Consider the following 20,305-nt stretch of genomic DNA (forward strand, 5'->3'; position numbering starts at 1 on the left):
GGCTTTCAGTGAAACTGTGTCATTTCAGTTTTGTCACAGAACTACCAATGGAACTTTCTCAAAATCTAAAACTTAAAATAGCTGAGAATGTCTCAGAATTAAAAACAAAACTAGGTAATTTTCATTTTTGGTCTGAAATGTAACTGTTGGAAATGTTTTGATGTGAAGATGTGATAAAGCTCTTCCAATAACAAGAGTTCTGATCCACATGAAATATCTGGTACAATCTGGTAGGAAATTGTGTGAATTATATTGTTTTACAGAGAAACAGTGCTAATTAGAAATTATGTGTTAAACTGGGAAATTAAAAGGTGCATGTTCTGTTCCCAGCTCTTTGTGGTATTTTATCATTAGTTTAACTTCTGCTTTTTACTTTAATTGTCCTTAAAATAAAAGTAATGAGTTTCTTTAGGATACCTTTATAGTTTTGGGTTAGTAATCTAAGAAACAATGTAGCATAGGTGCTGGGGTTTTCTGCTATTTTATTTGAAATACATGCTATTTGTTGGCTTTGTTAGAGGTTAAATATAAAGGATTATTTTCTGCTTCCTTGCTACTGCAAAATTTCGTGTTTAGTCTGCATGCAAATGACTTTGGCCTGTCAGAAGTGTATAAGGTGTAAATGAAACTTAGAGAAGATGAGGAAAACGAAAGTTTCAGAGGTTGTCTGTTCTACATCTGATCTTGCATTAACTTGGTAGTGTGTGTTAAATACGGAATATGTAGTCATGTGATGACTTGGTTCCTTTCAGTGGTCCTAGGTACATCAAGTAAGCTAAGGACAAAAAAAGTCTTCATTGTGGAGTTACTTCTGTGTGAACTTTCAGTGTGAAGACGATGTTTGAATTTAGTGAGGAATTGCCCCTGAATAAGTGCTGAGCCAAGGTTTTATCTTCCTTTAGAAATTTCGATTGAATCGTCAGTAATGTGTGCAAAAGAAATCCGTTCACAATCCTTGTAGTGCAAAATAATAAAAATTTGTGCAAGAAACACGTGGCCACATAATTTATACAAAAATTACTTTTGTGTAGAATACTGTTCCATTTTAATGACAATTAGAGAAGTTGGGATGTCACAAGTGAATTATGTCTGTATGTGCTTTCAATGTTTCTTACTACTTTCATTTTCAGGTTTATTCTAGAGCAAATGACCAAGAACCTTGTGGCTGGTGGCTGGCAAAAGTTCGAATGATGAAAGGAGAGGTAAATTATTTTAAAACCTGCTGATTTCATGCTGAATAGTGTAAATATGAAAGGTCTTTGTGGTGGAATAATAAATAAATAAAGTACTACAAGTACAAAACCAAGATAAAACAGAATTATAAGTTGAGATCCCTTTGGAATGACCTATGCTGCATTACATAGCTGAGGGTTGTGTTTTTATAGCTGAGCGAGTCACTTCCATTATTAGTAGTTTAATTGCTTGGAGCACTGTATGCAGGCATGAGAACAGGACTTTTAACAAACCTACTCTGTGAATTTAACTTGGTGGTAAAAATTAAGTAAAACAGTATGCTTCACCTGTGGTTAAAGTCTGTTTAAACTCCATAAATATGCTGTAGCTATTGATGTGGCTGCTGTGGGTTCTTTTTTTCTGTATGTATTTCTACTGAGTGTAGTGGAAAGACACTGGTTGGTTTGCTTTTACATATGGCAAGTTTCTATTTTACTGTTGACAGAGTTGCAGCTGCAAGGTAACCTGTAGATTCAGACACTGAAGTGTATAGAGCTATGGCAGTGTCTGATACAGTCTCATTAAAGCTTTATTTTGTGAAATGACAGCAAGAAAATTTAACTTCATAGTAGGAAGGGTCTTGTGTTTTGATGCGTCTACTGTATTAGATTTCTAAAACTGTCAACAAATAGTAACTGATGTTGAGCTCTGTAAGGGCAAGGTGGTGGTAAACAGTTATCAAAGGAAGATTTGGTGTCCTGATCGTTGTAGATGAACAGCTTGTTAAGAAAATGAGAGAAAAGCAGACAAACTAATTTAAATGATAGAGTTTGTCATTTGGGGCTAATCTGCTTCTCTTGTATGTCACAGGAATATGGAGTTTTACTATCAGTTACCTTGCTATGCTGTTTGTTTAAAAAAAAAAAAAAGTTGGAAAAGAAAAATTTTGAATTCTGAATTTAAATCCAGTTTTATCCAGTTCTTAATTTTCTGGTATTTTTGACAGGGAAAAAAAAATGTTTTTTCATCCTTAGATGGCTGGTATCTTTATACAGCATTGTCAAGTTAGTTATTTTATGGAATTGTCCCCCAAAAAAACCCCTCACAGTTCAATTTTGGCTTCTTTATAATAGTCTTTAACATGGCTCCATATTAAAATTTTTTCCTCAAAGTAAATGTGAAATTTGACAAACAACCCATCTATCTGATGATAGTTAGCTTTGTGACTGTTCTGGTAACCAGAATTATCCTTAACTATAGGAGTTAATTTTTTTAAAGCATATAGTGGTAGTCCTCTTAAATTTAGTTGTCTGTTTAGTATTTATTTTTCATTGTTATTACCTAACTTGTTTTGTGATATTTCAAAGCAGCTTTATGTGATTAGGATGGTACCTAAGCTCAACTTAAAACTTGAAATTGGAAAATAGCGTGTGGAAAAGTATGTCACGACCTCGGTGATTTACTTTTCCTGATACTTGAGTAAATTCTATGTTTTGGCAACAACAGATACAAGTTTTGAGGGAGGAAGAGGAGAAAGTACTGCTGCACTGCTAAAGTGTATAGAGGTGGAAGGGAGGATAGGAGAAGGCTACATCCCTAACCCAAAGCCAGGCTTCGGGGATACTGTGCACACAAGCTTCTTTATACTTGCATGTGTGGGGTGGAAGTGTTAGGAGTAGGTTACTGGTAGCTGTTAAATCTTCTTAGTTCTCTTGCCTTCGTAAATTCGGGATAGCTTTTAGTAAAATATTGAATTTTTATTTTCCTTTTGATCTTACATGATTCACATGTAGTTTGCCCATTGAATCAGTGGATTTGCCTTTTTTTTTTAACTGTTGCAGAGCAGATATTTCTGGGAAGAATGAGTTATGTTTGCTTCTCTATTAGGTATTTTTTAGAATTAGAGATCCAGTAAACATTTTGAAGTTTGGAACTTGAACTGGACTAAAGTAGGTATTTGAAGAGGGATGGGCATGAGAAAAATCAAAGATGCTTTTGTGGGGGACTGAAATTATGCTGATACAGTGCCCTGACTGCACTGAGGTATCAGATGGGTACTGAAATATGTCCAGGCTCATTTGTGTAGAATTGTAGCATTATATCAATTCAGATTTACGTTTTAGTCTATATATTCATATTTTGTACTTTCTTGGTGATGCTGGTAATGTTACTATGTCTTTGATGCTCCTTACTGAAGTTACCATTTAAAAAAACTTTTTCCCCATAGTTTTATGTCATTGAATATGCTGCTTGTGATGCCACTTACAATGAAATTGTCACTTATGAACGACTCCGACCTGTGAATCAAAATAAAACTGTCAAAAAGAACACCTTTTTTAAGTGCACAGTGGATGTTCCTGAAGATCTGAGAGATGCGTGAGTAGCCCTGCACACTTTAATAAGGCATTTACTGTGTTTGGGGGGAAAACCCCATTTGGCTTATATTTTAGAGGCCAGTTTACAGGTTCATGAAGAACCTTAAGGGTGGCTATGGCAGCAGTAGCTGGTTTAGGAAACTACTGACTGGGTTTCCGCTGAGCTTTTGGGGTGGGGACAAAAAGCAAGTTCTGAGAGGGGAGCTTCAGGTCTTGCTTCAGGCTTATACAGGTGATGCACTCGCAGTGGGCCTCTGGTAGTGAGACTTGCCCAGTAACCATGGTGGCGTACGGTCCGCAGAGAAGTGAGCTCTAGAACCAGGTTAGGGAGAATGGGAGTTTATGAACAGTCTTTGCTATAAACTACTGAAACATTCTTGGTTCTGATAGTGAGACTCCGTGTTCTGTTTTGATGCAGCTTGTTGAAATCACAATCATTCTGTCTCCTTAGGTGTGCTAATGAAAATGCACATAAAGATTTCAAGAAAGCTGTGGGAGCATGTCGAATTTTTTATCATGCTGAAACTGCTCAACTAATAATACTGGTAATTAATTATTTCTATGTAAATGTTGCATGAATTTTCAGTATATTGTTTATGGAAATTATGTAGCCAGGTGTGTATTTGTATGGAAAATGGCTTAACTTGTCAAGCTGTGTAAATTTAATATAAGTAGATATGTTTAAATTTAATCTTTGGGGGTAGGCCTTTTGGGGGGGCTACGAGTACTGCACTGCGTACAGCCTAAATTTAGGAGCAGCTTTCAGTCTCATTGTTTTTGATTTTTGTCACCCACAACTGAGTGCCATTGCCCTGATTTGAACAGGTGGCTCAGAGTTAACTCAAGCTTACTCTGCTCTGGAGCAGTAGATTTCCTCCTGTACTGTATTGCACTGTGCGCTTTGACCTACAGCTGGGTTTCTACATGAAGAACTGCACCAGTTCAGCATAGCTGTTAAGGAAGTGTTCACTTGGATTCTTTTGTGACAGTTTTCTCTTATTAATAGACTTTTCCCAGCATTAGTTTCTCTTCACAGTTCTGTTTACTTAATATTATCCGCTTGAACCTTAAACTCCACAATTGTGTTTTTCTTGCTTTTTTCCTTAGCTCTGCCATTCAGACAGTGAGTGACAAGTGTGTATATGGTAGAATGATATTTAATTTGTTTGTCTGGGGAACATCAAGGGGAAAAAGTTACTGTGTATATCCAGCAGCAAAATCTTTAGTGTCAAATATACTGTGAGTGAGAATAGAAAATTGTTGGTTTGCAGAGGTGGTGCTGCATTTCTCATGCTTTGTTTTGAGGAAGAATAATGTCCACGTAAATACTGGAAATTTAGGTCATGTTTATGATTTAGTTTAAAGGATAAATCAGGAACCTATTTAAATGTGGATTTGCTTAAAAAAATGAAACCTCATGTTCCTTCTCTTTTGTAGTCTGCCAGTGAAGCAACAGTGAAGAGAGTGAATATATTGAGTGACATGCATTTGCGCAGCATTCGTACCAAACTTATGCTTATGTCCAGAAACGAAGAGGCTACAAAACACTTGGAAGTAAGCCATAGCTTGTAATTCTTCTGGCTTGAAACTGAGCGCGTAACTGTACACTACATTGAGCGCATGTGGATGAATCTTACTTTGTTTTCCCTTCAGTGCACAAAACAGCTTGCTGCAGCATTTCATGAGGAATTTGTAGTCAGAGAAGATTTAATGGGACTTGCTATAGGAACGCATGGCAGTAACATACAACAAGCCAGAAAGGTTCCAGGAGTTACTGCCATTGAACTTGAGGAGGATACTGGTACTTTCAGAATCTATGGAGAGGTAAGGGGGAAACTTTGTATGAATCTGATGAGCATTTCGCTCTATATCTGCTTTTAGAGTGGTGAGAGCTGTACCCAGGCACCAGCTGGAAGTAGCTGAGTAGTCGTCTTGAATGTCTATGTGCGCGTTCACACTATGGCAGCTTGTACTATGTGTATTTGAAATACAAGACTTTATTGTAGTGATAACCTCCATAAGATGTGTTCTGTCCTAATCAGTCCATGTGCTGATGCACAAATTCTGTAACTGCACTATACATCTCAGTCAACCAGAGAGAAGTATCATTTGCTGCTGTTTTACTTGATCACAGATTTATTTTTTTCCCTTAGACTGTATATGCTGTTCTTGTTGGTTCTCCCTCTCCACCCTTTCTAGTTCCTGTATGTTTTGCGGTGTGGTGTCTGCTCCTCTGACCTAGCCAAATGCGTTAAAGCATGTATGCTGCTTCTAACCCTCTTATTTTGACAACTTAATGCTGGCTTTGGCAACATAATGCTGGTTTGGTCCAAGTTAATTCCATGTGTGTGACTCTTAGCTGATGTGCTTTAAATCTCACAAGAGCCTTTAAATGCAGCTGGTCTTTGGACCAAAACAGTGATCCATTTAGGAGGCAGGAGAGTAGTGACCAAGATGCCACTGTCACCAGGGCCCTGTTGGAACATTACTTGACAGTGTTTATCCCATGTTACCAGCTCTACAGGAGCCACTAACACCTGAGTCTCTGGTATTAACGCTTTTAGAAATCCTCAGTTGTCTACTGTTTCAAGAATCTGTGGTCTTGTATTATACTCCATGCATGTCAGGAATAGAACCTGGTTGTGATACAAGGGTCAGATGAAGCTGATATTGCTGAGGGGAGGACAAATGTCTCTACTCTTCAGTATCTGAAGTTCTCTCTCCTTTTTTTTTTTTGGAAACCTTTAAACACTTCCAGGGTATCAGGGTAGCAACAGATCCTTCTTTGACCTAATACTACCAGTAAATCACATCTCACAGTTCATGAAGAAGAATCGGACAAGTTTAAATGCAGTAGAATGTCTAGTACCCTCCAATTTCGATCTCTTTAACGTGGATGATATGATGCTGAAACTTGTGGAAAGGTTACAACTGTCACCAGCCTCTTATAGTAGTGCCTGGCAATGATTATAAATACCAGATGCCCCCTAAATAAAAATGCCTTTAGACACATCCAGTCTTGTCCTTCCTAGAAGCAATAGCTGCTTCTAAAAAAGCCAGGCAACCTAAATATTCCACGTGACGAGGGCTTTCAGCATCTGGGTATACTTGTCTACTCTTCTTGCCTCTTTTCAGCTGAAGCTGGCAAGCAGCCAGGCCCTAGTGGCTGAATGCATGGGCAGACAATTTTAGGCTGAGATGTGTGGGAATAGTGATTCAGTGTCGTTGACACTGTAGTCAGGGTCTGAGGGTCTCCCATAGCTAATGTGTTGCATGTGAATAAAAGTTCAGTGTTGCTCAGGGCCAGAATCTTTGAGGGAAGGAACAGGGAGATAAATTTTAAAAAATCTTGGAGAGCTATATGATTAGAAGGAGATGAAACTGTATGGGATGCTGTTCATGTTTTTTCCCTGTCTGGTCAAGACTACTTTGGTTCCAAGACCCTTCCCCTTCTGCCTGCACTGCTGCTTGTGATGCTTGTTATAGAGACCACAGTACTGTGAACTTCAGAGCTTGGACAGTGAGTGGCTATCCCTACTTTGGAAACCTTGTGCTTCCCCGGAGAGGGAGAGCCTTATCAGAAACAGAAAAGCTTCTCTTAGACCTTCATTACTGGCAAAAGTGAATTGCATTCAATTCTCTTGCAATTCTTAACACTTGAGCTTCTTCCCTCTTATATAAATTTATTTAAGATACTTAACTGAATGGTAACCGTTCCTTTGGATAGAAGGGTAGCAAGATCCTATCTATCCTGCCTTTTTCAGGAGACTGTTACTTCTTGTTTTCCCTTTGGAGAAAACAAGAAAGCTTGTCTTCCCTTTAGAGCTTTCGTGAGCTCAGTTCCATTTAAACTATGAGACTAATATGCCTTTTATTTTATTTCTTGAAAAAAGGCTTGTGTCACAATAGAAAAAGCATTGTTCCCTGCCATGACTTGGGAGGGCTTTGTCTTTATCTGCATGGGGATAAGGCTTTTTAAATGATTTCTAGACATAGTTTTGTGTTTTCCGTTAGGGAAGGTCTAAAAGAGCTACCAGGACGTTGGAGAGACTTTTGAAACCTTATCTCAGAAACTGGTGTGAGGTCCTGAGACAGTTCCACCATTTGTAATAGGAGTGCACTTCACCCTCATCTAGTGTGTAGCCACTAGATCTACGTTAGTGACTGGGTTATAAAACATTTTCTCTAAAATCTGCAGCCGTACAGTTCTTGTTTGACAGTCTCAGAACTCTCCTCCTGCAAAAGGTATAATGCTGAGTTTAGAAAAATACCCTGCATTTAATCTTTCTGTTAAAGACTCTTCAGGTAAGCTGGACGTGTCTTGATTGTGTGGGCTACTGTGTGTAGTAACCAGAGCATGAATGAACGTGTAGACTGTCAGTCAAAGTTAGAAAGGTGGTTACTAGTAACTGGAGTTCTTTGAGGTCTTTAATCCGTGTGCACACTGGTTTTTAGAGAGAGAGAAATTATTTTTCGTTTCCTTTTCTGAATTACTGCGAGGAACTGAGAATACATTGTCCAGACCAGCTTTATATGCTCTCTCGTGTTGGGGTGTGAAGGAGTCACATAGGTTGTGCTTGCACAAAAACTCTGAGCGCTTGTGGCAAAGTGTAGATATGCATATGGGTGCACTGGAGACGGCAGCTACTGGCAGTTGTTTATTTTCTCATCCTGACTCTGCTTCTGTGAAAGCAGTCACTGTTCCTTCAGCTTTATTTGGGAAGGAGTTGATAAACATACCTTTGAGGCAGGACTTTGTGAGCTCTTTAGTTAATTGTGTCCAATTTGTAGAGTTCCTTGAAGGTGACAAATTGCTAGTGCGTGTTGAAGTTTGTATCATTTTAACAGTTGCTCCGAGTCTGCAGCACAGCCTCTGCTCCCTACAGTGACTTCCTGTTCATCTCTTTTCCATGCTTTATTGCTTGTTTCATTAATCTTGATACCCAGCTTGCCCGTGCTGTCATTTTGACCTCTGCCACAAGTAGAGGATTATAAATTTTTTGTTCTTCTAGGACTTCCCTAATTTGATTGAAAGATGCAGGAGCTCATGGTAATCTTATTGTGCGTGTTGCCTAAAAAATGACAGTTGAAAGGGCTGAGGCATTAGTGTGAAATGGAAACTGCTCAAGAGCTGTCATTACTGACTAGATGCTGGTATTTGTTCCTTAATTCTACACTTTTGCTGTTGCTAATTTGAAGCTTTGTTTCCTGTTTCAGCATCTGTATAGCCTCAATTAACTGGCAGTTAATTTCTGTCATTTAGTAATAAAGCTATAAGAGAGCATTTCTAGGAGTTCTCCCAACTAACCAATGACACTGTCCTGTCTTGGAAAACATTGTAGGTGAACTGTGGTCAGAAAGCAGCATTCTGGAAGGAGAGTGCCTTGGTTGTTTTATTACTTACAACGTAGAGGTGATGTGTGATTAGGACATGTTCCTTAGTGCCACACACCATCTTAGCGACCATTGTAGAGTTCAGGTTGCACTAGTGTGATTTGCCTGCAGTTACGGGAGAGAGTTTGTCTGAAGGTGCTTGTTGGTCAGACTTAGCTTCCTGTCAAGCATGAGACAGGAGAGAAACAGAAGAAGAATTTTTGTAGAGAAAACAGAAAACTTCTGACCTGTAGCCAGCTGTAAACAGGCTTGGTGTGTGCTGCGTCTGTACACTCCTACACCTTCCTGCAGTGCTGTTGCTCCTTTGAATCCCCAGTTTGCCGGACTGCTGCCAAGTTCTCCTGCAGAGCACTGTGCTCTGAACGTGGCCTGCCAGCCTTTCTGCAGCTGGTCCCTTTCGTGAAGGTACAAGCAGGTTGTGTGGTGGGCAAGCCTTGTGTGTGTGCACACATAGAGGAGTAGCTGCTATTGACATTTTGGCAGTGTTGATTCACTGAGGATTAATGTGTATTTGTACTTGGTATCAAGACTTGCATGCAAAATAGATCTAGCTGTTGCAAGAAAGGTTCTGTGACCAATTTTGTTGTTTTCTTTCCGTTCTCTTGAATACTGAGTAACTGAGTACAGAAACTTCATAGAGGAGAGAACTTCAATGGCTGTTTATGTCGGCTGTTCTGAAAAATCAGTACACCTTTCTGATGGAAAAGGCTGTAAAGCTGGTCACTGCTTACAGTGAGCCTGTAAAGTTCTGTGGAGAGATTGCCCTTCAGCCTTGAAATGGCTTATCTTGATCAGCTGACATAATCTTTAGATACTGTCAAGAGATAAATGAGTCTAAAATTCATTTTCTGCTTCCCCATTTTTCCATGCGTGGTCCTCTGGGAAATGTAATAGTGTACTAAATGTTAAAAATTATGTTAAAAATTGCAAAATCAAATTTATGTTGCTGACAGTATCGATGGTAGCACAGTTTCTGTGGTATAGTTTTGCAGCTTGCCCATCTGGTAGTAGCCATATAGCTACTCATTCACTGTGACAGTGGGTGAAATGAGATACATGATCCAAAGTTTCTTTAACATAGTATTCTTGTAAGCTGAAGTTTCTGTGAATGCTGGTAGAACCTCTTACAAATTTATTTCTTTTTAGTACAGAATCTTAGTGATAATTGTTATATTGATTATTTAAAAATAAATGGATTCTAGATTTCAAAATTGTGTCTTGATTTTTGGAGAAAAATCATGTAATTCGCTGGGTTTTTCTCCATTAATGTCTAGAAGAAAATGCTTCAAGATGTATCTGTAAGATATTTTATGTCTGGGGTTTGCTTGTGATAAGTTGCAGATAATATTTTAAAATGTCTTAAAATAGCATGGAAAAAGTTGTTTTATTCATTACTGATGCTTTGCTTTGCTACTGAATTTTGTTTCTGGGCATTTTACTCAATTATTTCTTTAATGTTTAGTTCAAAACTAGATTAACCTTGTCTCTATTCCTCTCTCTTTGAAAATAAGTTTGATGTTTGGAAGACTTGCAGCTGGTGCAACAAGGTTTTATTTTTAACATATTGTATTCACAAATAAACTCAATTTTTTTAAATTCATTTCTAGACTGCCGATGCAGTAAAAAAGGCTAGAAGTTACTTGGAATTTGTGGAGGATTTTATTCAAGTTCCCAGAAATCTTGTTGGTATGTAATACTGCTAAAACTTGAAAACTTGGGGAAAGGGAGCCTAAATAGCATGACTGCAAAGAACATTTAAATGCCAGTACAATGCTTGATTTCTCCATTTAAGTAGAAAGTGATTAATTTTTTAAAACTGTATGTATTAGGGAATTATTAAGAAATTCCATATGTTGTTGTATAATACTTTGTTAGGATTTTAACACTTAAAATGGTTTGATTACAGACTTGTACTATCTAATTTAGTGGTAATATTTGAAGTTCAGATTCCAGTAAAAAAATTATTTGCTAAATTGACTACTTAGAAGTGCTGAAACTAAATTCCAGAATTTAATATGGAAGTAATACAGTTGAGTTGCAAGAATGACGCAAGACAGTTCTCGTGTTACTGTTCCCTCCTGGGTTCGGATTTGGTAGAGGTGGTGGGTGGATGGTGTTGAGCTGCTGTATAAGTAAGCAGTGCTTGTCAGTCTCCTCCTCGGTCTGGAAATGGCCATTTGTCCGTGTTTCAGTTCTGTGAAGGCGTAGCTTCCCAAAACTTGTAAATGTGGTTTATGATTAACTTCTGTGTCGTAAGCTACCCAAAGCTGGGGCTAATCTCTCTTCGCCTTCAAGAGAAAAACACGTCTTTCCCTAGTCCAGTCTTCACAGGGTACTTTTTCCGTTTCCTGTGTTCTACTCCTCTTAGCCTGCCTGTTTCACCGAGTCTGGCAGCTTCCTACTCCACATCACCAGCTCACAGGCCATGCAAGTGTGAAGGGAGCATTAAGAGTGCAGGTGTTGTACCTGATTCAGCAGCAGTTTGGATTATCCAAAGCAGAAATTAAAAGCTGTGCTTTAACCTCCTATGGTTTGGGGCTTAGAGCTTGTGTATTATAGACTACCTAATTTAAATAATTTGTGTGCAAACTCCTAAAAATTAGACTTTCAAGGTTTTATAACTTGAGCAAGTGAAGATGTAGTGTTTTGGGGTTTGTTTATTTTTTAAATTATTTTTTTTTAATAGGACTTCTGCAAATTATGTGTCTGATGCAATTGGATGATTCATCTACCAAATGTTAAAGCTTGTTTTAAAATTCAGCAAATTAATTGTTAATTTCTAGCTGAACACATTTTTTTTTTTCTGTAATTTCATCCAGCAAACTGAGTTGAACCAAGGAAGTTTGTTAAATCTCATGTTTTACAAATTGAGCTTTTTGCACATTTTGGCTAGCACTTACTGATGTGAATACACCCATGTAGGAATCGAGGCCCTAGTCATTGTAAAGCGTTTAACTGAAAATGCTACTTTTGGCAACTACGCCACCAGTCTATGACGAAGGCAGACATCTTGTCCAAATCACCTACAGTGGTATATGTAAGCAGACATACATTTAGCCACACTTTATGAAGACACCCAAGTAAAAAGCAGCATGGTGATCATCGAGTCAAACGGAAGGTGTCACACTATGCCCAGTGCGTTTTTCTGCACCAAGAGAGTGGAGTGCCATCTCCTCAATGGCCAGTTTCAGCTGCTGAAGCTCACTGGGACAGAGGACTTTTTCCCAAGTACTGGCTAACCATTATCCGTAGAAAAATGTTTAACACTACAATGAGTGTAGTTTATTTTAGTAGTAGTAACAGGTTCGTTGTGCAAAGTGAAATTCTAGGCATACAGAATGATGAGCTGTAGCATTTTTTAAGACAAAAAGATAAAAAAACCCGCCCTGCTGAGCTATCTGAACTGTTGAGGAAAGGAAACAAATTTTAATGCTTTTTGCACTTTGTGTCATGTTGATACCTGCTGTAAAGAATTTTTTGGGGAGTATTCTGTCACACACTTTTGGCTGTTACACCCTTTTTTTCAGAGGTTCTACCTTCCTTTACTCATAATTTAAAGATAAATGTTTTTAAGTGTCAGATATCTGTAGCTGGGATGAAGAAATGTTTCTGTGTAACTTTAGTTTAAGGAAGAGCTAAAATCTTTTAGTAAGGGAGTCACTTTTTTGAGATTTAAACATACAAGTTCTGAAGAACCTTTTGGTTTAGATCCCATAAATGATCTCAAATATTTCAAAGGCAATATGGGTAGTACTCATCTTTGTTATAAAGGCAAAATTAATTTTCAGAAAACAATTATGTAGGTTTTTTACTCATTTTTTTTTTATTTTTAAGAGGCTCCCAACAAACACGTATTGGATGTGCAGGTCAGAATGTCAGGAAAGGTGGAATGAGGGTACATGTGGAGTCAGGGGGTTCAAATAATATTTATACGTAAATTTAAAGCAGGCATTTGCAGAACTTTTGTGCGATTTTACTCTTAGTCTGTTTCTATTTGAAACTTGTGTGTAGTGGTGATATTTACCAATACTTGTCATTCTATGCATGTATATATATAGTTTAATTTTGGAAGTTTTCACCTCTTTCTTCTGGCACAGTGTGGGGTTTTCTTTGGGTTCTTTTTTACCTCTGTGAAGTAGGAGAAGACTTTGAAAGAAAGTGAAAATAAAGGAGAGTCAGGTGGTTGTTACAATTATGTTATACATAAAATATGAAGAAATCCATGAAAATATTTTGCGCGTGGGTGCAAAATTAACCATTCTTGCCCTCTGAAGGAAAAGTTATTGGAAAAAATGGAAAAGTGATTCAGGAGATTGTAGACAAGTCTGGAGTCGTCAGGGTGAGAATTGAAGGAGATAATGAAAATAAACTGCCCCGTGAAGATGTAAGTACTTTATTCTTTCTTCCTGTGATTAGGTTTTCATTTTCAAAACCAGTCATGTTGAATCTTTTAACAAAGAATATGTAGGAAAATACATACAGAAAGTGAGAATTGCTGGGCATGAATGCTACCTTATGGCATCAGAATGGGATCTCTGTTGCATCTCTGCGTCATTATGCAGTTTATAAATGCAGCTTTTGTGGCCTAGGCACCCTTTTTCTCATGGCCAATCTGTAACGGTGGTAAGGTCCGTGTTACCCGAATCACAGACACCCTGTTTTTGTAGTTTTCTTGGATAGATGCTTGTGGATTATTTAACGAAGCCAGTTTTATAACTTTTCTGTGGGTACAGAGAGCGCAGTTTTTAAGGTTTTTTTCAGCCTGGCATCTTGCAGTAAATTCTATATGAAACGATTCAAGAAAGGTTTTTTGCTGCTGAAGCAAGACCTTTTTTTAATCTTTCTCCTATATGTACATTAGCTGCATAATTAATTTAGGATTCATAGTGTTAATAGTGTTCACATATTTTAAATAGATGAGAACGTAAAATCTCCTAAAGATGCTTCATCTTGTAAAGTTGGTTTAATTAACCACTGGACACTTCTTGGTGAACTGTGGATGCTTCTACACACCCATGGTGATAAACACGCAGGAATTGTTGTGTGAGAGGGGTAATATAAACACTGTATGTCAAGTTACCTCAACTGCCAGAATAGGTCGTTGGGAAAGCTGGATAGTCTGAAGTCCTTGACATATAAGCCCCTACCCTCACCCCAGTCTGAGGTAGATTCAGTTTCTATCTCTGCTTGTTTAGCTCACTTTTGTAATTTAAACGGGGTTTTTTTATATTTTAAACAGAAAGCATTGTTCTGATGGTAACATTCTTCCTGAAAATGAGATCTGGCATTTTTTTCTCTAGGGAATGGTACCATTTGTATTTGTCGGTACTAAAGAAAGCATTGGAAATGTCCAAGTTCTTTTAGAATACCACATCGCATATCTGAAGGTGAGTGCGTTTCAGAAGAATGAATCTGTAGAGGAAACTTCAGTTGAAGTAACAGAATTTTTGAGCAACAGCTTCGGTGGGATTTGCAGTTGACAAATTGTTCCTCTGTATATCGGGATTTAAGGTTTGGTGCCTTGAACCCACCCCTTGCCCAGAGGTGTTACGTAGGCCTTGAAGTACATTGTTGTGGTTACTTAGTGCTGTTGGTGTCGGAAAGATTGGGCTATAAAGAACACTGTTCTCAGTGGTGTTTAAGAAGTAATGTGCAATTTTTTTTGTCTGTGTTAGTGTTCAGTTGTTCTGAGGTTAAGGCTCTGTTGGGGTAGGATGGAATTTCTCATAGTGACCCACTAATGCTGTGTAGTATTAGAACAATTGTCCATTTAGATTAGTTGGCTTTGTATGGAGTTGTGGTGTTGACTGAACAGAAATAATGAATGAATTTGAATCGTGTTACTTTGTCAGTTTGCTTTTTTTAAATTTGACTAGAAAAGTGTGTGAAGTGTAGTTTCGAAAGGTAATGATAGTCTTAAAAACAGTCTTTCAGCGTGGTGGTTTAAGAGAAAGATTTTAGATTTTTTCCAAAACTCAGAGATTGCAGAACTCGTAGTTGAATTCTGTTATTTGCAGTCACCTTCAAGGTGGTGTTAACTCTTCTACAAGAATGCTAGTTTTTAAGATGACTAGATGGATGATGGTATTTTGTGAGGGGAAAGAACACTTCTTTAACAGCAATTTTTTTTTTTGTTTCCTTTTATGTAGGAGGTAGAACAACTAAGACTGGAAAGGCTCCAGATTGATGAACAATTGCGTCAGATTGGTATGGGTTTCAGACCTTCTTCCGCTAGAGTTCCTGAAAAAGAAAAGGGTTATACAACTGACGAGAGCACCCTCTCCTCGGTGCAAGGCTCCAGATCCTACAGCGGAAGAGGGAGAGGCCGCAGGGGCCCCAATTACACATCTGGTTACGGTGAGTTTTCTTGTGCATCTATTGAACGAGTCCTCAGCGTGCTTTGGAATCCGTAACTGTCTCTAGATTTCTCCGTGTTCAGCGCAGTTGAGTGAAGGTAGGGTTGAAAATTTAGAATTGCCATTTCATTGTTTACGTAGCTCGAAACACCTAATTAGATTTACATTCTTGTTGAAGTTAAGTTCTAAATTGAAAAAATGAGCAAACCGAACTCTGGCAAGATCTTGTCCTTCAGCAGTAGTAGTTATATCATACAAAGCTGGGAAAGAGAGCAGCAGATACTCTTCAGGAGACACAAGTAAAAATAAAAAAATCTGGAATTAGCATTATCTGTTTTGATTGAGGAGGAGAAAAAATGCTTGTCTGTAATCATGGCCATCTTATGAATGTATTTTTGAAAAGTAAAGCAAAATAATTTAAAATGGAGGCAGCACAAAACCCTCTTTTTTTATTTGGTCAGGAACTAGCTGGATTTGTTTAAGATGTAGTGAAATATTCTGATGTGTTTTTAAATTAACAAGGAACTGCTATTCAGTTCCCTGGAGGTGTGCACATCCCCTCTTCATTCAGCAGCAGCTCCCCAGATGGAGACAGTCTGTATTTGAATATAGATGTATTTTACAAAAGGACATAGGTGCTCCTGTAAACAGAAAAAAAAAAAAATCTGTTTATTCAATACAGTAGATTACTCTTGATCATCTACTTGTAGCTCACTTCTGTTACAAAATCAGACAAATTCTTGGGGATTTTATAGTCTGTCACTGACTGTAGCTTCTAGGATCATGCCATGTTGGTCAGGTTGATTCTGATGATAATACTGATGTTTGTAATTCCGTTTTTTACTATTTCCCAATGAATTATGTGACTAAACTGTAATGACAGTTGTTCGGTTTGTTTATATAGCCACAGACTTTCATTTGGAAAAATTATTATTTTTTTTTTTCCCCAAAATGGCAAGAACTGCATGTTCGAACCATGTGGGTCTAAATTTCTTTATTCCAGAATGGTTAGTAGGGAGCGTTCCTGGATGCTTAAAATAAATAGTAGGTGTTGAATTTTTAAGTAGTAAAAAGCTGTGTGGGTTTGGTTGGCTCCGAGACGGTGGGATATTACGGACGCTGTTTAATAGGAACAGTTCAATTGTTCAGGCAGCATTACAACAGCCAGAGGAGGTTGCTTAGCGACTGCCACCAGAGATAAAGTTGTCCTTGGGAATCTCAGAGAAGTTGCCTAGAAACTGCACCAAATGCCTGCAGTGTGTACACAAAGAGAGGACATGCTGCTTCATCCTGGATGTATCCATGTACAGAAATTACCGTTGTGGTAATCTTTGAGCCCTTATATCTCATGTCACTACAAACAAACTTAGGTTGAGAATCTTAGAAACACAGGTAACTTATGCTCTATGTATATTTTATATGCGCATATATTTTTATATATGAGTATATGTATAATATAAAATTATATATACATTTATGTACTTATATAAGCATATATTAATAAATTTATTGAATGTTTTTATATATGAATCATATGTGTATATATATAACCTTCCATGCTGGTTGGAAGACTTCTGTGAGACTCTGAAACGAGAATATAATCCGAAATTTCACACTCATTTCCAATTTTCTTTTCCTTCCTGTACAAGGTACAAACTCTGAGCTCTCTAATCCTTCTGAAACAGAATCTGAGAGAAAAGATGAACTTAGTGACTGGTCCTTGGCAGGAGAGGATGACAGAGAAAGCAGACACCAACGTGACAATAGACGACGTCCTGGAGGACGAGGCCGCAGCATGTCTGGAGGCCGTGGGCGTGGTGGCCCTCGTGGTGGCAAGTCATCTATTAGCTCTGGTACTGTGTTTCAAATGTATTTTGCATTTAGTTTTTGTTGCTCGCCATTTTCTGTGTAACTTCTTACTATTTTAAAAGACTCATTTTGACATTTACATCTTAATACACTGGGATTTCAGTAGAGTTGCGTGATACTTTCTTGTCATATACTCTGTTGTTACATTTTTAATCGTTTATCTTCTGCTCACAATGATCTTCATTTTCTTCCTTTACTACACACACAATATTATCAACGTTTGTAAGTCTTTGGCATGTTCCCTATGGCTGCCTTCTGAGTTAAGCTTGCGTTTATATACAGAATGAGAGAAGAAGCATAGAATGGACGTGATCTTATGTTTTATCAGAATTTGACTGTGCTAATTCATAACACTTCAGTAGTGTCAAAAGTACCATGCTGCTGGGAAGTGAAAGGTATCTTTTACACACGTAGCAGTTTTGAGTAAAAGTTCTCTAAATGTCACCTTGGAAATCTTTGTGATGAAATAACACAAGAGCCTGTTGTGGTGTGTCAGAATACTTACTGTTGGCTGAGTCAGGGAGGAACCAGTATGAAATCATAAATACCGTAGTTCTGTGTGTTAGACCTTTTCATATGGTTGCTTTATATTTTGAAACGTTTGAACACAGGTGTAAATCAGCCTGGAAATTATATATAACTACAGTATCTTAGATGGACACTTTTTGTTTGTTTAGTGCTTAAAGACCCGGACAGCAACCCTTACAGCTTGCTTGATAACACAGAGTCAGACCAGACAGTGGATACTGATGCTAGTGAGTCTCACCACAGCAGTAACCGCCGCAGGAGGTCACGCCGGCGAAGGACTGATGAAGATGCTGTTCTTATGGATGGAATGACAGAGTCTGATACAGCTTCTGTTAATGAGAATGGTTTAGGTATGTAAAGAGTCGGGTGATAGTCCCAGAACAAGCTAAGAAAGAATGTGTTGACCATGTAAGTGTAGTGAAACATGTTTGTTTTTGTTAGTGAAGAATCATCGTTCTGTTAAAGGTTGCTGTCTGATGAAAGAAAGACTTCCTCCATGGCTCTGCCGTGGGATCTCCCGTTTACTGAGCACCACTAGTATTTTCATATGTGAAAACTCTCTGACAGAGACACCAAAGACTAACTTGTTGTTTCCCATTAGTACTGCTGTTCTCATAAAAACAGGGCTGCTGGATCAGCATTCTGTTTTCTCCTTGTGAACCTCAGTCTCAGCGTAGGGAAGCTACTTAAGTAGCTGTTAATTTGTCTCTACCCAGCTTCTGCTTAAGTGCTTTCCCTCAGTAAATTCTCTTGATGCTCACTGGGCCAAGAATATAATCTGTTGCTTAATAATGTAGAAGAAAACCTCTTTTTTCATGGGTTATGTGGCTAAAATTTGACATATGGTTACTTAATAAATGAAATCTGAGGTCATTAAGCATATGCCTAAATGTTTCAGTGAGCCGAGAGCAAACCAGTAAAATCTAGATTTGCGTTATTGTGTATGCTTTCAGTATAAAATTATGTTTTTCTTTCAGCCTGTCTTATTTAGCCTCTTTAACAGAAGCAATTTTAAATGCCCCATGCTGAAACTGCTGAAGAATTTATTTATTTATTTTTATCATCAGAAGTAGTTCATGGTAAACTTTGCAATTGCAGATGATAGTGACAAAAAACCCCAGCGACGCAATCGTAGCCGCAGGCGTCGCTTCAGGGGTCAGGCAGAAGATAGACAGCCAGGTAATTCGAGTGGAGCTGTGGGTAATCTCAGGTCAAAAGCATGAGAGAATGTTGTGTCTGCTGTTTTACATATAGCTGCATAATGTAAAAAGGTTACTCAATAACTAATAAGACTACTAGATAAAGATGAAAGGCATTTCTTCTACTAGGAGAACTTCTAAAAGTTCTTAATCTGCCTAATGAAACTAATTGATAATGTCTAACTTTTTGCTTGGACATACGAGTTACGCTTCTGATCCGGTTCTCACTGAAGTCAATGGCCGAACAGCTGTTGAGTTCAGTGGTCCAGGATCCAGACAAACGTGCAGGTTCATGATCTGCGCTCACTTGCATCTGCGCACTTGCACTGAATGCGACACAACCTTTTCGGCGCTGGCTGGGAAGCCAAGAGTGGAAAGGGCAGGATTGGGGCCCTGGCAGAGCGCTGTGAGGGAGCTCGCAGGGGATCTGCCAGGGCCCTGCCTGCATCGAACTGCTGCTGTCAGTTCTTTGCTTTTGTGAACATTTCTAAGTCATCTGCAGATTGAGGGTGGGAAGGAGGACGAATTTAAATGAATTGCATGTTTCCAATTTTCTGTTGTTGTGGCTTGTTGCATTTCTTTTGTGTGTACTAACACTTGAAATGTTAAAGGTGAACTAGCTCATTTTCAATGTCATGCCCTATTTAGAAAATGCTTGTACATACATGGTGTAAGGTAGTAACAGAGGGGCTTCTAGATTGACAGGCTCAAAATTGCACCCATATTTGTCTTCCTTGTATCGTGGTGCTCATACAGCATTTGGTTAGGAAGAAAAAAGTTGTTCTGTTACACTAATTAAAACTTGGGGGCAGAAGAAAAACCCAAACACCCTGCCCCCCTAAAAAACACCAGACCCAAAGTAACCCATTAACTTCTCAGCGTTCTGCTTTTGTAACAGTGATAAAGTTTACAAAGGGGCTGAAAAAGTAAAAATGGATTTCAGCTTTTACTTCGAAGAAACTAGTAACATAATGAGATGTTAGTCCTCTCTACAAAAGCTATGGTATTTTTCTTCTAAATCTAAGTATTCTAAGGACAAAACAAAATTTCCCAGACAAGATTTCTCAGTTTTTTTCTGTTGTCTTTGTTCGAGATACCATTTTCAGTTTGCATAATAAATATTTTTCAATACAACAGTAAGAGCATTGGTAGTTACACTGTCTTTGTGAAAAATGCTCTAATAATTTAATCTCTTCATAAATACTTAGTAAGTGTATAGTGAGTGAAATTAAGACAGACTGCTCCCCCCCCAAAATGCTGACAGTGTACTGTCTGACAGTGTACTAACTGACAGTCAGTTAGTTGTATTATTTGATTTACATTGCTATACATTTTGGGTTCCTACTACATATATGAATATTAAGAATTGGTGTCTTGCACTGTGTGCATAAAACATGCTTCATCTTTACAT

The 20,305-nt window shown here is 38.2% G+C and overlaps 1 protein-coding gene across 3 annotated transcripts in view; it reads left to right on the forward strand.

The window, feature by feature from the left end:
• Window positions 1-20,305, forward strand: part of FXR1 (FMR1 autosomal homolog 1) — a 37,859-nt gene that overhangs the window by 14,477 nt on the left and 3,077 nt on the right. Inside the window, exons 4-15 of one of the 3 annotated variants that reach the window (XM_068406741.1) lie at window positions 1,131-1,202; window positions 3,401-3,549; window positions 4,000-4,093; window positions 4,986-5,102; window positions 5,202-5,372; window positions 10,550-10,628; window positions 13,217-13,326; window positions 14,243-14,329; window positions 15,092-15,299; window positions 16,984-17,151; window positions 17,845-18,045; window positions 18,794-18,874. In XM_068406741.1, the coding sequence (XP_068262842.1) occupies window positions 1,131-1,202; window positions 3,401-3,549; window positions 4,000-4,093; window positions 4,986-5,102; window positions 5,202-5,372; window positions 10,550-10,628; window positions 13,217-13,326; window positions 14,243-14,329; window positions 15,092-15,299; window positions 16,984-17,151; window positions 17,845-18,045; window positions 18,794-18,874 (1,537 nt within the window). Of the gene's footprint in view, window positions 1-1,130; window positions 1,203-3,400; window positions 3,550-3,999; window positions 4,094-4,985; window positions 5,103-5,201; window positions 5,373-10,549; window positions 10,629-13,216; window positions 13,327-14,242; window positions 14,330-15,091; window positions 15,300-16,947; window positions 17,152-17,844; window positions 18,046-18,793; window positions 18,875-20,305 lie in introns of all 3 variants that reach the window. The other 2 variants (XM_068406740.1, XM_068406742.1) reach the window with 2 other exon arrangements.

This window comes from Nyctibius grandis, chromosome 8 (genome assembly GCF_013368605.1).
Source record: "Nyctibius grandis isolate bNycGra1 chromosome 8, bNycGra1.pri, whole genome shotgun sequence".
NCBI lineage: Eukaryota > Metazoa > Chordata > Aves > Nyctibiiformes > Nyctibiidae > Nyctibius > Nyctibius grandis.